Here is a 17,166-nt window from a genome sequence, read left to right as displayed (position 1 = left end):
AGTTATTATTCAATATTTTGTTGTTGTAACTTGCACAGTCCTTTGTCTAAGTATATCACAATTATTATTCAATATTTTGTTATTGTAACTTGCACAGTCCTTTGTCTAAGACTCCACGTGTATCACAGTTATTATTCAATATTTTGTTATTGTAACTTGCACAGTCCTTTGTCTTCGTATATCACAATTCTTATTCAATATTTTGTTGTTGTAACTTCCATCGTCCTTTATCTAAGTATGTCACAATTATTGTTCAATATTTTGTTGTAACTTGCATCGTCCTTTATCTGAGTATATCACAATTATTATTCAATATTTTGTTGTTGTAACTTGCACAGTCCTTTGTCTAAGTATATCACAATTATTATTCAATATTTTGTTCTTGTAATTTGCATCGTCGTTTGTCTAAGTAGATCACAATTATTTCACCTTTCCCCTCGCCAATAATTAGCTGATGTTTCATATTAATTTGGCATTAATTTTAATTTAAATTCGTGTTACATCTCGTTGATTTAGTTGTGTGGTTGCTATGCAAATATGGGAACTAATTTTCACTTTTTCCATATTTTTATTTAGGCGCAAGGTGGAGATAATGCATACTCACAGCCTGTTTGCATTGCTGGGAGAGCGTATGATGCTCAACACACATACCCTTACTATGACGACATACAACACCTTATTTGAGGTATGAAAATATATGTTGTGTCATTTAGAAAAGCAGAAGTTTACATAAGCAATATTGTAAACTTTCAGAATGGTTTTGGAGATGAAATTCCATCTTTGTTCGATTTTCAAATTCAATCAAAGTTTATTGGACTATGTTTGCGACCCATGTTGGTCTTCATCTTTGAAAGGAGATGTTTGATTTTGGCATCTTGTCATTTTAATTTGTTGGGAAATTTTGAGGAACCATGGATCGGGTGACATTCATTTTACCATATTGCATCATTAATTTGCTCAATATATTTGGTTAATTGAAATTTTAATCACTAATTGTTATTTTCAATGCAGAATACTTATTCACTTCACATAATTTTTTTTTCTTTTCGAGGCTCGTGTAAGAGCGAACACATTATACACAAGAACAGGCACAGACCCATAAAACATACGATTAACAAGAATGAGCAATCAGAGATTGCAAACCCTCACCAGGATGTGTTTTCAGTGGTTTTTAAGGCTTTTGTGTGAAAATAAATATGGCGGCCGAAGCACGTGACCGATGACGTCATCATTATTTTTTTTCTAAACTAATTTATTCCCAGATTATACTCAATAAATTTCATCTTGTTCGGATGAAGTTTTGTACTTGTCAAATTATGACATCATAATGGAGGCACCTATGACATCATCATTAACATGTGCTATTCCCCATGGAGAGTTCTTTATAATGAGCCATGTCTCAATTTTTTCTATTCAGCGCTTTAGGAGATATAGAGGTGCAAAGGTTTTCGGTTTTTCCAAGATGGCGGCCGAACCACGTGACCGATGACATCATTATTATTTTTCCCACCTATTTATGCCTATATGATGCTCAAGAAATCTTATCGTGACAGGATGAAGTTTTGTCCTTGTCGAATTATGATGTCATAATGGAGGCAGCTCAATATCATCATTAACATATTTTATTCCCCATGGAGAGATCTTTACAATGAGCCATGTCTCAATTTTTTATATTCAGCACTTTCGGAGATATGGAGGTGCAAATGTTTTCGGTTTTTCCAAGATGGCGGCCGAACGACTTGACCTATGACGTCATAAATATCATGAAAAAAATTATGCAGGTGGAGTTGCACCTATGATGAGACCTTATCGAAGGCACGAGATATGTGATGGGAGAGAGCTCTGATTTCCTGTTTGGCATGAAGGACCTCCAGCCATTGTTGAGACAGCATAAGCAACATGTCCAGAGTAGAATGGCCTGGTTTGAATCCAAATTGATGATCCGAGATCAAGCCATTTGAAAAGCGGAAGGATATGATATCAGAAGCGATGATGGATTCCATGACCTTTCTGATCATTGGGAGCAGGCTGATTGGTCTGTAGTTGCAAGGATTTGTTTTTGCACCTTTTTGTGTGAAGCGGTAATGTTGGCTGATTTCCAAGCAGATGGTAGATGACCTTGAGAAAAAGAGAGGGTGACAAGAACAAAGAGAGGGTGAGATGGAGCAGCAGAGCAGGATTTTAGGACACCGTGGGCTGATGCCATCTGGTCCAGTTGCAGAATCAGAGTCGAGGATTGACAGAAACTTCTCCACCTTGTCAGGAGAGAAGGACCCAGAGTCGAGGAGCAGCTGGGTTCGACTGGGTAAGGTGGGTACAGAGAGAGATGGGTTCGGGACAAGATTTTGAGGCAAATGCAGAGTTGAGGCGTTCAGCTTTTTCACGTGCGGTGTCAGCTGTGAAGCCATTTGAGGTAAGGGAGGGGATGGAGGGGGAACAAACACCAGAAACAGATTTGGCCAGACACCACCAGGATTTAGAGGAGGGAGACATGTTTGAGAGTTCAGTCTTGAGAGTAAAGAGATATTGTTTCCTAGCTCTCCTGAGCTGTAGACACACACTTGTTGCGAGCTTTGTGAAATGAACTGAGATTTCCTTCAGTTGGATTAGCTTTCCATGAGGCAAAGGCAATTTGTTTCATGGCAACAGCCTCACCACAAGATTCAGTGTACCTTGGACGGGATGAAGGGTATGACGACTGAAGACGAGATGTGATAAATCTGTGCATGAGAGAGAGAGAGCAGTTTACTTTGTAAGAATTCCCAGGAAGAGTTGATTATAATTCGAGGCAGTAGAGATGGGAGACTAGTCCAGATGATTTATGGCTGCTTGCAGACCGTGCCAGCCGGCTTGAGTGAAATGCCAGATTCGTTTGGCGCTGAGGAGGCTCTCTGAGAATGGCCAGAGAGATGTCCACTTTAACAAGCATATGATCAGAAGAACCGATTGGAGCAGAAGAAGAGCAGCCGACATTTGCAGGGAAGTTTGTCATAACCAAGTTTAGAAGAGAAGATGCTCCGTTGAATGAGATCTGGTCGCGAAATTGAGAGATTGTTTCAGTCCCAATGAGTCGCAGATTTTTTGCTGAGGTGCCATGGCTGGTGAGAGAGGTACCCGCACCCAGCCAGCTGGCATGATGACAGTTGAAATCGCCACATATGAGGAAGAGAGAGTTGGGATGAGTGGATATAAATTGGTCCATGTTGTCAGAGAGGGAGATGTAAATGGAGTCATCACTGTTTGGAGGACGGTACAGAACACGTATGAACAAAAGGTGGGAGTGGAGAGGAAGCCATAGCCAGAGGTACACCTGGGGGTGAGGTGGAGAGGGGGCAATGCAAGGAGAGTGAGGAAGAGAGTTTTTGATAAAGATAGCAACCCCACCACCAGGACGAGGCTCAGGTCTATCATACGGGGGGAGGGAGTAACCAGGAAGAGATATTCAGGAATCGGAGACATCTTGAAGGAGGAAAGTTTCTGTTAAGCAGATCAAGTCTGGTTTGTCAGAAGCAACCTGTATGGAGAGATCAATCAGGTTTGAGCAAAGGCCCCGGATGTTTGAGGTCCATACTGTTAAGAAAGAGGAAGGGGGAGCATCAGGTACAGGACAGGGGAGTGGAGGGGTAAGGTAAGATGAGGAAGAGGAGGAGGTAGGGAGAGCTGTTGATAGTGAGTCAGAGATTTCAGAAGAGCTTGGAGAAAGAGAATGATGAGGACAAAAGGTTTGATGGTGATTGAAAGAGGCACAGTGAGGTGTTTGAGGTGGGGGCAGAGTGAGAAGAAAGTTGGAGGAGGTGGAGGTATGAGTTGGAAGGGTGAGGAAGCGGGGAGCAGGCTGCTTTGAGGATTTTCGAAAGGGGAGAATTGGAGAAAAATGGAGGGTGGGTAGAGGCGAGGGGGGAATTTAGGATGGGAGGGGGGAGTTTAGAAGGGGAGGGATGAGGGGTGAGATTTGAAATTGAGGGGTGATGGGGGAGTTTAGGAGGGGAGGAGTGAGTTTGGATTTTCGAAAGTGTTGGATGATTCATTTAAACGAACATTTATTGCAAAATGAGTTTCTTGTGATTTTCAAGTGAGAGATCCATTTGAAAACGTTGGAGGAGGGGTGGAATGAAATGCAGGTGAGTTTCGGGATGTTGAAAGGAAGAACTGCAAGAGATTGAATTTTTATTTGAAATGGAGTGATTTGATGAGCAAATTAAAGAAAAACCTTTTCATGAGGAAGAAGAAAAGCATGTTGTAATATACAACATAATACAACACCACAGGGGAAAGTTTAAACATTTTTAAACGAAACCATGAAAACTATCTGGGAAATTCCCTGAAATGAGGGCATGGAGCCAAACAGGGATGAAGGATTCCAGAACAGGTTCAGAAGCAGGAACAGAAGAATTGGAGATTGACAGCCAGCTGAGCAGAGAACGAAGGAACAGGGAGGTGTATTAATCAATTGTATTGGTATGGGAGGAGGGGCCTACTTTTTAAATTCTCACTTAATATATGTATACGTATAAATATATATATATATATATATATATATATATATATATATATATATATATATATATATATATATATATATATATATATATACATTTGTTTTAAGGTTAGGTGAAAGTGGATCTGAGGAAGAAGAAGAAAGGTTGAAGGATTATGGAGAAAACTAGAATTGGAAAGGTATCAGCTGGAGAGGATTGAGATATGAAGGAAGGAGGGAAAAAACAGGTGGGGTGAAACACGTAGTCTCTGTCGGGGGAGGGGAGGGGGAGCCATGAGGAGAGAAGGAAATTATTATGAAGATTATTTTATTTTATATTTGAGTTTTTTTGTATGAAGACTTTAAACAAAGGGTAGGATGTTCAGGGAAAGTATGGGATGAAAAGAAAAAGCAAAAAGCAATACAGTGAGAGAACAAATGTAAATAGGTGTAGACAATAAACGACCCCAGAGGAGACAGGGAAGCCTCGAGGGACCAGGCCCCAAACGTGGCAAGAACAAAACGACTATTACACACAGGTACGCACGATTTACAAACCGAGATCTAACTAGAAACACACAGTAGACACATACACAGTAAAACAAACAGTAGAGATTTGACAAAAACACAAAGGGCAAAAATACTTAACTTTGATGACGTGGAGAGCTTGGAAGAACACTACCTTGCCGGCAGAACCGGAAGCGATATCGGAAGTCAATATTTTATATACCGTATTTTCCGGTGTATCAACCGCGGTTTTTTACCGACGGGAAAACCCTAAAAAAGGGGGTGCGGTTGATACACAGTAACAGAAAAATTTGTGCATTGAAAAACTGTCATATCAACGGGACGTAATCTTTATGTTACTTTGGGGTTGCGGGGATACAATGATGAATGATCGTCATTTACGTTACTAAGGTAGGTTCAACGCCGATTACTGCTGCCAGTCAAAATACAAGAAAGTTTGAAGTTTGTAATATTTGATTTTTCTCTGCGTGTTTGTGAAAATGTGTACTTTCACTAGTCCTCTTTGAATGACAGGTCACATAGTGAATAGAGTGTGCTAAATAAAGACAGGATTAAGTCACAAAACAAAAGCGTCAACATGGTAAACAGGATGTTTTGCATGGGACATTATGACGTACCTATTGTCGAACCAACGCCGCGGTATTAACCTATTGAAGTCGGCTTTGATGCCGCCGCATAGGCTGGGCGAATGTATAAAACGGAGAGGTCAATGGGGAGTTTCACCATTCGTTCTATCCTGTTCGAGCTATCAAGACCAAGATTCACCATTCGCTTCTGTCCTGACCAAGACCAAGCTTCACCATTCGCTTCTATCCCCTGACCAAGACCACGAGATGGCACCGCGATCATTCACAGCAGCTTTCAAGCTCCGTGCCTGTAGGTTTGCAGAAGAGTTTAGTAATCGGGCGGCCGGCCGACACTTCGGAATCGACGAGTCCGTCATTAGACGCTGGTGGACTAACAGGCAGACGCTGGAGAGGATGCCGAAGAAGAAGAAGGCGATGAGGGGCAAGGCAGCCCAGTGGCCGGCCTTGGAGGAGAGACTGCTAATGTGGGTGAGAGAGAAGCGAGCCGAGGGACACGCCATCGCGACACTAGCGTTGCGACTCCAGGCCCGACTCATCGCCAGGGAAACAGGGGTCGATGACTTCACGGCCAGTACGTCTTGGGCGTACAGGTTCATGGGTCGTCATGGCCTTTCCATTCACCGGCGAACCCACATCGCACAGAGTCTCCCTGATGACATAGCAGAGAAGACTGCTAATTTTCAGAAGTTCGTGATCAAGTTCCGCAAGCAGCACGACTATCCCCTAAGCCGCATCGGCAACGCAGATCAGACGCCGCTGACCTTCGATGTGCCTCGAGGGACCACCATCTCGGCCAAAGGTGACAAGTCGGTGTCCATCACTACAACGGGTCATGAGAAAGATCGTTTTACGGTTATGCTAGCGTGCACCGCTGATGGGGGAAAGCTGCCGCCGTATATCATCTTCAAGAGGAAGACGCTACCAAAGGATAAATTTCCTCCGGGTGGCATGACCTCGCTGCTGCAGCCACTAGACGTTTCAGTCAACAAGCCGTTCAAAGACGGTCTGCGGCGCTGTTGGTCGGAGTGGATGCTGTCGGGGGACAAGACCTTCACCAAGACTGGGAGGATGAGGAAGGTGGACCTCCCGACGATCTGTAGCTGGATACTGAAGGTCTGGGAGGAGTTGCCGGCAGCCATCATCGAGCGGGCCTTCCTCAAGTGCTGCATATCTAATGCCCTTGATGGCACTCAAGATGACATCATCTGGGAGGATGAAGTGGCAGTGACCGACGATGGAGAAGAGGATAACGACGACGATGATCTCGCCTACCCAGACTCAGATGATGATCTTCGTAATGTCTTCCCTGAAGAAACAGATGACGAGGACTTCTTCGGATTTTAGAGCCTAAACCCAACGGCCCTTTTCCGACGATGGAGAAGAGGATAACGACGACGAGGATCTCGCCTACCCCGACTCGGATTGGACTGAAGAAACGGATGACGAGGACTTCTTCGGATTTTAGAGACTAAACCCAACGGCCCTTTTCAGGGCCCCACATTGGCAAGAACCAAAACCCAACGGCCCTTTTCAGGGCCCCACATTGGCAAGAAAGAATAATTATAATGTTTTTAAAATTCTTTCAACTCATTTCATGTATTTTCAACTATTTTTCTGTCTTCAGTTTCTCTTTCCTTTCATCATATTTCGCTTTCCATTTTATTTATTTATTCTCTTCTCTTTTTTAAATTTTCCTGATTTTTTTTTTTCCCCTTGAAAATCTGATTTTATTTTATTTATTTTTGAAGTCGAAAATCAGGGGTGCGGTTGATACACGGGTGCGGTTGATACACCGGAAAATACGGTATATATAATTCGTTAGCCTTTTCTACCTGAGAATTAAGGAAATGGACTTCATGATTTTCTTTTTCTGCTTCTTTGTCCTTTCATTCATTGTGTTCCACAGATCCTAACGGAGCAAGTTTGTACGCAGGTAGTTCACAAACAACATCCAGAACCTGATTGTGCTGTAAAGATACAGAATCCAAGTGAGTGTCGCTTGCACCTTTTTGATAACCTGTTAAACGTTTGAGAAAAGATCTTTTTCATTTGGAGCGTTAGTTGTGGACAGAAACAGAACTAATCCACTTTCTCACTTAATCTGGAATGATTTTTGCTGTCATATTGCTCGACTCCATAGTCCATAGATGAATACAGTACTTGTGTTTGCCTCCTCAGTCTATTTTACTAACATCTATGTGTTCAAGTGTCATGATCTTGTTGCTTTTGTCCTACTTGAGCGTTATGTTAATTTTTTCTCGTGTCTGCCAAAACTATGAAATTACATCTCTGGTATGGCAGAATAATTCTGTTGATAACATGATTCAGTCAACACTTTCTGATTCTGTATTTATCTGAATCTTCTTGAGTTGAGTCCAACTAAAATTGCTGTTCCGGCCTTCCATGAACTTCACCATATTAGGGGAAGTGATGAGGAGCTGTATTTTTGGTTCACGAGTTATCAAGTGACCACTATATTCGTCACGTGTGTGCGTCTGTCTGTCTGTCTGTCCGCAGCATAACTACCCGATGATATCATCCGATCTTGATGAAACTTGGGTGGGAGGTTGATCTCATGATCTAGTTGTGTCCTACCTGGAGTGGGCGTATTGCGCCCATTGTGGGCGGAGCCACGCCCGAAAAAGATGTCTTTTTAGGGGGTAATCGAGTTCAAGCTACATCTTCTCCGAGGGGTTTGGTGGAATCTGACAGGGGTTTCGGTATTTGGTTAGGCCAATGTCACGTGTCTCGCCCCACAGAGCTCGATTTTTAATTTTTTTTTTTCCCATGTTATTTATTTATTTTTCCCATTTCATTTTCACCGAATTTTCGGTATTGCGGAGCTAAGTAACCTCATAACTGATTATACATTATTTTCTATCTCATTTCAAGGTCAGTAACCTTCGTTTTGAACATTTCCGGGCCTGTTTCGGTTATAGTCCCTCCTTTGTCATTGAATACCGCTCGCTCGTGAACCATCGTCGTCTCCTGACTTGTATTTTTTCATTTTGATCCTCACCTTTCTAAGCTGGTATAGGCTGTTACCCTTGTGCTGAACTTTCATTTTTCTTTATTGTCCATCTTGCACAGATATAAACAAGAAAAAAATACATAAAATGTGATTTTGTAATTTTACTTTACGTAGTTAAAGGCTGTCATTCGGCCATCTTTGGTTGGATTACAAAACAAAATGTCCTGCATATGTGTACTCTCATGTATTGTCTTTGTGCCAAGTTTGAACAAAACCAGTCCGTACATTTCCGAGATATGTTTGCGGACGCACGGACAGATGGACGAGATCCAATACACAAGCCCCCGTTTCGGACTAAGTCCAACGGAGGCTAAAAACATAAGAAACAGCAATTTTGACTTTATGTTACTTGCTGTCAGAAAAAAATTGCTGATTTATCCAGTTTGTATAATTTCAACAAGAATGACCTCATTGTGCTCACAACCTGCGACAAAATCTGGTAACAGGTGCAATTGGGATCCGTGTATTTAAAGCACTTTTAGGTTGAACAATGCGATTGGGAAACGCACATTTAATGAGATATTAAATAATAGTTTTCATAACCTACCTCTTGATTATGTAACGTAAGGCAGTGCTTGATTACCGTGCATTCTGATGTGCCGTGCATTCTGATGTACCGATTGTACCGTGCATTCTGATGTGCCGAGCATTCTGATGTGTACCGTGCATTTGGATGTGCCGTGCATTCTGATGCGCCGTGCATTCTGATGTACCGTGCATTCTGATGTGCCGTGCATTCTGATGTGTCGTGCGTTCTGATGTGTCGTGCGTTCTGATGTGCCGTGCGTTCTGATGTGCCGTGCGTTCTGATGTGCCGTGCATTCTGATGGGCCGTGCATTCTGATGTACCGTGCATTCTGATGTACCGATTGTACCGTGCATTCTGATGTGCCGAGCATTCTGATGTGTACCGTGCATTTGGATGTGCCGTGCATTCTGATGCGCCGTGCATTCTGATGTACCGTGCATTCTGATGTACCGTGCATTCTGATGTACCGTGCATTCTGATGTGCCGTGCATTCTGATGGGCTTGATGAAACCTTCCTATATTATTCGACATATGATTAGATTTTTTGGGCCTTCTGTAGCACCATCATTTTGCCTTCTATGTTATAATATGTAAATACCGTTCGCTTGAGCGAGAGGTTGATCGAGGGTTTCCAGAATCATATGTAACCGGAAGTGAGACGAGTGGGTTTTGTTAGTCACGGTTGGAATAAATGATTGACTTTGATTCTGATTGCCTCGGACATCTTGTCCTTCCAAGCTAAAGTCCCTCATTGTCCATAACACTGAACCCAAACATAGGGTTGAGTAATTTGCGTAATGTAATGCTTGATTACTTAACCGAATTTAACGCTTCGATCCCGTGCGTTCTGACAGGCTTCATTAAACACTACTATTGATATTATTGGGCATTTGATTGGATTATTTGGGATCCTTCATTGTCAATTACACTCGACCCAAAGAAAGCCAATGGAAATCTGATGCAACAAAGTCGGACAGTGTATAATCGGCAGAGGCCAAAGGCCTGATGTGTCAGGCCCACCAAAAAAGCAAGATGGCGGCCATATAATTTAGTCTTGGTGGTATGGTGGGTGGAGTCAGGCGAAAGATATGGCTGGGGTCTGGCAGCTGTCTGACAATTGGGTGCACATTTCAAAAATTGACCCCCAACAACAATAATGCCAAGCTCTTGCAGGCCTGTGATATGTTGCAGGGAAACATGTACAGTAATCTTGAATCAGGATTTGCAGGACTTAAGCCAACTTTAGTGTCAATCAATGTGCAAAAAAGAAATGAAGTCATTTAGCAGAACTGCCTGCTCCAATTTCCTCTATGTTTCGTTCCAAATCGCTGAATTAAGCAAACTTTCATTATATTCTTACTCTATGAGCACAAACACAAACATATTGTTATGAATTTGGGGTAGGGGGAATATCTAGATTTAGGTAGATCTGCATAGGTAGGTGTCCAGCTGTCGTGCTTGAGAATCTCACCTGTAATTTTTGTTTTGCCCAGTTTGTCAGATCAAGTGTATACCTGTGATCATACAAGGATGATCATGTGATAAATAGTTCTAGGGACGAAGATAATTCCCCTGTGTGTCAGACCTGGTGATCATTCCTTTGTCCCGTATGGCAACGCACTCTTATAGACACTTAGATAGGCCATTAGTGCACCACATTAATTAAATCCCCCCCTTGCAATGACTGACGATAAAACAAACTGGAAAGACAAGCAGGAGGCGGCCGCGTACAACGGCGCCATGGAGGACAAACATCGTGCAAGGCAAGCAATAGCCACGCCCAGGAGAACGTGTAATTGGTCGGGGAAGGGAAAAAAGCTTCCCCGTGATTGGGGGTAAGGAAGGTGAAGGAGCGGCACACAGATTGGCCACTGACCGATGACACCTTGGCCAATCAGTGCGGAAGGCGTGAACATCCGGCCAGTCGGTGTGGAGGGCGCGAAGGAGGATGCAACAAGCGACGCGCTGATTGGAGGAGAAGCGCCGGTGACGTCAAGGCCCGGTGGTAAAACTACGGGCAAGCGGACATTTTGCCCTTCTTGTTCCTCGATCCATCCTGCCTGGACCTCCGTCTCGACCTTCGTCTCGCTTTGGTTTCTGCCTTTCCCAGACCTTCCTTCTGCCCTTGCCTTTCGCCCCGTTTGGACCATTTCCTTTTGCGAACCACGAATTACCTGCTGGATGATGAACGTTGGAGTGCCATCGATTCTCCTCCCTGGCGTTCACGTGCGAGCGAGGCTTGGAGCGGGCGAGACCGGAGCGAGTGGCTCGGCCTAGCAGTGTGTGGACGGGGGCGCATCGAGGCCTGTCTTCCCACCGACGGACGACAGAGACAGATAAGACACATTCACCACACAACGGTTTCTTTATTTATCATCCCCATCTGTGTGTATTTGAAATCTGTGCGGGGACGTCCCAATATAGAGGTTTAGTTATTACCGGCGCGTTCTTTTCCTGTCCCGATATTTATTAAATAAACCCTTGTATTATTTTCCCAACCAACTTTAATCCCGTTTACGTTTGTGAGATATTTCCCAAGGGTGAAGACATCGTCGGACCGTCAGGTAAGCCGTGGCCTTCTCCCCCGAACCCCTTCTCGTGTATGATCCACCATAGAATTGGATAACGCCTCATTAAAGCTCGATTCATCTGTGGTGACATTCGGTGTTAACTGAGCCAACCACACGACAATATTAACACTGTGCACACAATTTCCCCCATTTTGGATTCTTTATTCTTTCTTGTTTAAAGGCTTTTCTTTAACATTCATTGATATGACCTTTTCCCTCACTGATTGTGGTAAACTGTTTCCTGGTTTGTTTCTTTTTCAAACATACAGTGATTCTCAAGGTGGTGGCCACATTGCTGAAGAACGCAACTCCTAGTCCGGAGCTCATGGACGTCCGTCAGGTGTTCCTTTCAGACATGATCAAATTGTTCAACAACAGTCGGGAAAACCGTCGGTGGGTGTCCATATCAAGCCACGGGATTGTTGCCCTGCTGGCCACATGACACCCTGTATGTGCATGCATCATACCATTCTGTATTGGTCCATTCTTATTCCCACTTTGTATGCTGCTTGTCTTCTCGTGATTGTTGTTTTCACCACTACTTTGTCAAAGACATCAGTTGGCTCGAACAAAATTCTTGAGATCCACTCATGTCACATTGTCATAGATCTCATTAACTTGTTCTAAATGGCTACTATCCATGGGGAGGAGGAAACTCGTTACGAAATGCCCCACAGAATGCGGTGAGGAAGGTGGTGCCATTGGTGTGGTGTTGCCCATACACACTTTGCTCCAGGAAGTGATTGCACTTCCCCAAAGCTCAGTGGCTGCTTGTCTCATCTAACAGTCTCGCGTTGTTACCCCGTACATGCAAAGCAAAGAGCGGGGTTGTGCAATTGATTCATGTCCGTCCGTCCGTCTGTCTGAGCAGTTTATGATCATCACTTTTAAGATCGAGGAACAACATATTTAATTAGAATGTTATATTTTGAACACGAATCAGAACATGAATCGGAAGACATGTCTGTCATTTTACCGTATTTTGACTCTTAATTCGTCCCGATCGCACATGCGCATGGAGGAGTGACATTTTTGTCCCCCGTCGCACGGCGGAGCGAAAAGGGGACTATGGTTTTCCCCTCCGTCCGTGTGTCCGTCCGTCCGTCCGTGCGGGCGTACGTGCGTGCGTAAGCGAAGGACCGCATTCAAATTTGGTGTGTGGGTGTAACCCACGTCAAAATCGAAGATGGCCGCCGTCATGTATGTGACGCCATGTATGTCTGAACCTTGTGAGCGGAATATCTTGAAAAATAAGTGAAGTACCAACTTCTAATCTGGTGTGTGGGTGTATCTCGGCATAAGGAAGAACGCTATTGAAAAGTTGGTCGCCACGTTAAAATCCAAGATGGCCGCCACCATATATATGTCTCAACCTTGTGAGCGAAATATCTTGAAAAATAAACGAACTACTAACTTCTAATCCGGTGTGTGGGTGTATCTACACATGAGGAAGAATGCTATTGCAAATTGGGTCGCCACGTCAAAATCCAAGATGGTCGACACCATATATATCTCTGAACCTTGTGAGTGGAATATCTTGAAAGATAAGCGAAGTACCAACTTCTAATGCGGTGTGTGGGTGTATCTAGGCATAAGGAAGAACGTTGATGAAAATTAGGTCGCCACGTCAAAATCCAAGATGGCCGCCACCATGTATGTCTGAACCTTGTGAGCGAAATATCGTGAAATATAAACGATTTACTCACGTCTAATCTGGTGTGTGGGTGTGCCTAGGCATAACGAAGAACCATATTGAAAATTGGGTCGCCACGTCAAAATCGAAGATGGCCACCGCCATGTATGTCTGAACCTTGTGAGCGAAATATCGTGAAATATAAACGATTTACTCACGTCTAATCTGGTGTGTGGGTGTGTCTAGGCATAACGAAGAACCATATTGAAAATTGGGTCGCCACGTCAAAATCGAAGATGGCCACCGCCATGTATGTCTGAACCTTGCAAGCGAAATATCGTGAAATATAAACGATTTACTCACGTCTAATCTGGTGTGTGGGTGTGTCTAGGCATAACGAAGAACCATATTGAAAATTGGGTCGCCACGTCAAAATCGAAGATGGCCACCGCCATGTATGTCTGAACCTTGTGAGCGGAATATCTTGAAAAATAAGCGAATACCAACTTCTAAACTGGTGTGTGGGTGTATCTACGCATAAGGAAGAACGCCATTGAAAATTGGGTCGCCACGTCAAAATCCAAGATGGCCGCCGCCATGTATGTCTGAACCTTGTGAGCGGAATATCTTGAAAAATAAGCGAAGTACCAACTTCTAATCTGGTGTGTGGGTGTATCTACGCATAAGGAAGAATGCTATTGAAAATTGTGTCGCCACGTCAACATCCAAGATGGCCGCCGCCATGTATGTCTGAACCTTGTGAGTGGAATATCTTGAAAAATAAGCGAAGTACCAACTTCTAATCTGGTGTGTGGGTGTATCTACGCATAAGGAAGAAAGCTATTGAAAATTGGGTCGCCACGTTAAAATCCAAGATGGCCGCCTTGCGTCTTCCACTTTGTCAACTCACATCACTTCACCGACGGGGGACCTAGGCGTAACGCTTGTTTTTTTTACTCTGTCTGTCCTATAGTCAAACAAAATTGATATTCATTACCAAGAGGAAACTTACTGTTTTAGGATGTCATAATGGACACATACAACAGTTATGTATAACTAATGTAATGTGTTAGATTGGGTGGTGTAATGGACACTGGGGAAAATGGCAGTAAAACCTGGACTAAATGTATTTATACGCCTTTATACCTCAATAAATACCTTATACCTTTATACCTTTATACCAAATAAATGGAGCATGGAATGAAGGTATTGGAAAGGGTGTTAGAGAGGAGGATAAGGAAGAAAGTGAAGATCGACGAAATGCAGTTTGGATTCATGCCAGGAAGAGGAACGACAGACGCGCTTTTCATTGTGAGGCAGTTGCAGGAGAAGTACATGGAGAAGAGGAAGAAGTTGTTTCTTGGGTTTGTTGATCTGGAGAAAGCATTCGATCGGGTTCCACGCAAAGTATTGACATGGGCATTGAGGAAGTTAGGAGTGGAGGAATGGTTGATCAGAGTAGTGATGGCAATGTACAAAAGAGCGCGCACAGCTGTAAGGACGAAGGACGGGAAAAGTGGTGAGTTTGAGGTGAAGGTGGGAGTGCATCAGGGGTCGGTACTAAGTCCACTACTATTTGTAGCTGTGATGGAGGTGCTGGCTCAGAACGTAAAGGAGGGTTTACCGTGGGAGTTGTTGTATGCAGATGATCTGGTGTTGATTGCGGAAAGTATGGATGGACTGAAGGAAAAGATGAACACGTGGAAGGATTGTATGGAGACAAAAGGTCTGAAGGTGAATATCGGAAAGACGAAGGTGATGGCAAGTGGTAAAGCATGTGGCGAGGTGGAAAGAACTGGGAAGTGGCCCTGTGCTGTGTGTCGGAAGGGTGTCGGAGTGAACTCCATTCAGTGTACAATGTGCGCTGAGTGGGTTCATCAAAAATGTAGTGGTCTGAGAGGGTCATTAACCAGTGCGGCAGCTACATTCAAATGTAAGGTGTGCACAGAGGGAGCTGCAGATGGAGGAAATGTTGAGTTGGATCTTGGAGACGGCGTGAAGCTGGAAGGTGTGAAAACATTTTGCTACCTCGGAGACATGCTGAATGGAGAAGGTGGATCAGACTCGGCAACGGTTGCTCCAGTGAGATGTGCATGGAAGAAGTTTCTGGAATTGAGTGGCGTGCTGATGATGAGGGGAGTGTCGTTGAAGCTGAAGGGAAAGGTGTATGCTGCATGTGTGAGAAGTGTTATGATTTATGGGAGCGAGACATGGGTAATTAACGTAGAGCAGCAACGAAGGTTGGAAAGGGTGGAAATGCGAATGGTTCGACGGATGTGCGGAGTATCGTTGAGAGAGAGGAAGACAAATGATGAATTGCGAAAGATGATGGGAATAGAGCCTGTGATTGATGCTGTGAAGAGGAACAGGTTGAGATGGTTTGGTCATGTGTTGAGGAAGGATGAAAGTGACTGGTTGAGAAGAGTGATGGAAATGAATGTAGAAGGAAGTAGAAGACGGGGAAGACCGAGAAAGACTTGGCTAAAGATGGTGGAAGAAGAAATGCGGGCAAGGGGGTTAACAAGGAGAGATGCAGAAAATAGGGCAATTGTCAATAGAAATAAGGAAAATAGGGCAAAAAAATGGAGAAGATTGTCATGGGGACCGCAAGGCTAACCTCTGCTCTAGCAGGGAAAATGGCCTTTAAAATGCATGTTGTTGTGTGTATACCTCAATAAACCTTTATTAGGAATACTGATTGTTACTGCTGGAGTTTATTCTTCATCTCCCCCCCACCCCCTAGTTTCCATGTCGGAAAATTTAAAATCAATGTTCTCTTCAACCGTTGGTCTGATTGACACGAAAGTTTCACCAAGTGATTGGCTAAACATGTATAATTTTAAATAATAATCTATATATATAAAACACAGTTTGTGTGTGTGTGTGTGTGTGTGTGTGTGTGTGTGTGTGTGTGTGTGTGTGTGTGTGTGTGTGTGTGTGTGTGTGTGTGTGTGTGTGTGTGTGTGTGTGTAATGTTATCGATAGACTCCTAAACGGACAGGCTCACGTGCTTGATATTTGGCATAGACATGGCCATTGAGCCTGGGAAGAACATGGCCGTCCTAAAAAAAATTATTTCATAATATTTTTTTACCATATTTTTACCTCAGTGCATTTCAGCAAGGAATATTATGCACGGAATCTGAGGCGGTGGCAGAGCAGCGCGCTGATTCGCTCAGAGCGATCACGTGATGTTCCTTGCCGCCATAAACTCAGTTACGCGTTCGCACGTATTTCAGAGCGAAAAGCGATTGCGTTTTTTCACATTTCAGTGAGGAACATTGCCATTCACACCACATAGGTTTTTTTTTCTTTCATCTTTAGATCCATTTTTTTTTTCAGCGAGGAATATTGTACACGGAATCTGAGGCGGTGGCAGAGCAGCGCGCTGATTCGCTCAGAGCGATCATGTGATGTTCCTTGCCGCCATAAACTCACAGCATGTAGCATAGATTTTAGCATGATTAGCATTTAGCATGATTTAGCATAGATAGTAGCATGTTTCACATAGATTTTTTTTCAGCGAGGAATATTATACACGGAATCTGAGGCGGTGGCAGAGCAGCGCGCTGATTCGCTCAGAGCGATCACGTGATGTTCCATTCCCGCCGCTAGACCATTGAACATAAAACACAGTTTGTGTGTGTGTAATGTTACCGATAGACTCCTAAACGGAGAGGCTCACGTACCTGATATTTGGCACAGACATGGTCATTGAGCCTGGGAAGGACATGGCCTACCTAAAAATATTTGACGAGATCCATATTTTTTATTCATATTTACCTCAGCACATTTCAGCGAGGAATATTAT

At 43.6% G+C, this 17,166-nt stretch overlaps 1 protein-coding gene across 1 annotated transcript in view; it reads left to right on the top strand.

Annotated features, from left to right (window-relative positions):
- LOC137437425 (neurobeachin) overlaps positions 1 to 17,166 on the top strand; it is a 677,671-nt gene that overhangs the window by 315,403 nt on the left and 345,102 nt on the right. Inside the window, exons 18-20 of the mRNA XM_078766839.1 lie at positions 577 to 685; positions 7,499 to 7,580; positions 11,992 to 12,115. Coding sequence (XP_078622965.1) covers positions 577 to 685; positions 7,499 to 7,580; positions 11,992 to 12,115 — 315 coding nt within the window. The remainder of the gene's footprint in view (positions 1 to 576; positions 686 to 7,498; positions 7,581 to 11,991; positions 12,116 to 17,166) is intronic.

The sequence above is a fragment of the Myxine glutinosa genome, chromosome 12 (assembly GCF_964187855.1).
Source record: "Myxine glutinosa chromosome 12, kmMyxGlut1.1, whole genome shotgun sequence".
Taxonomy (NCBI): domain Eukaryota; kingdom Metazoa; phylum Chordata; class Myxini; order Myxiniformes; family Myxinidae; genus Myxine; species Myxine glutinosa.
This window is presented reverse-complemented; position numbering and strand designations above follow the sequence as displayed.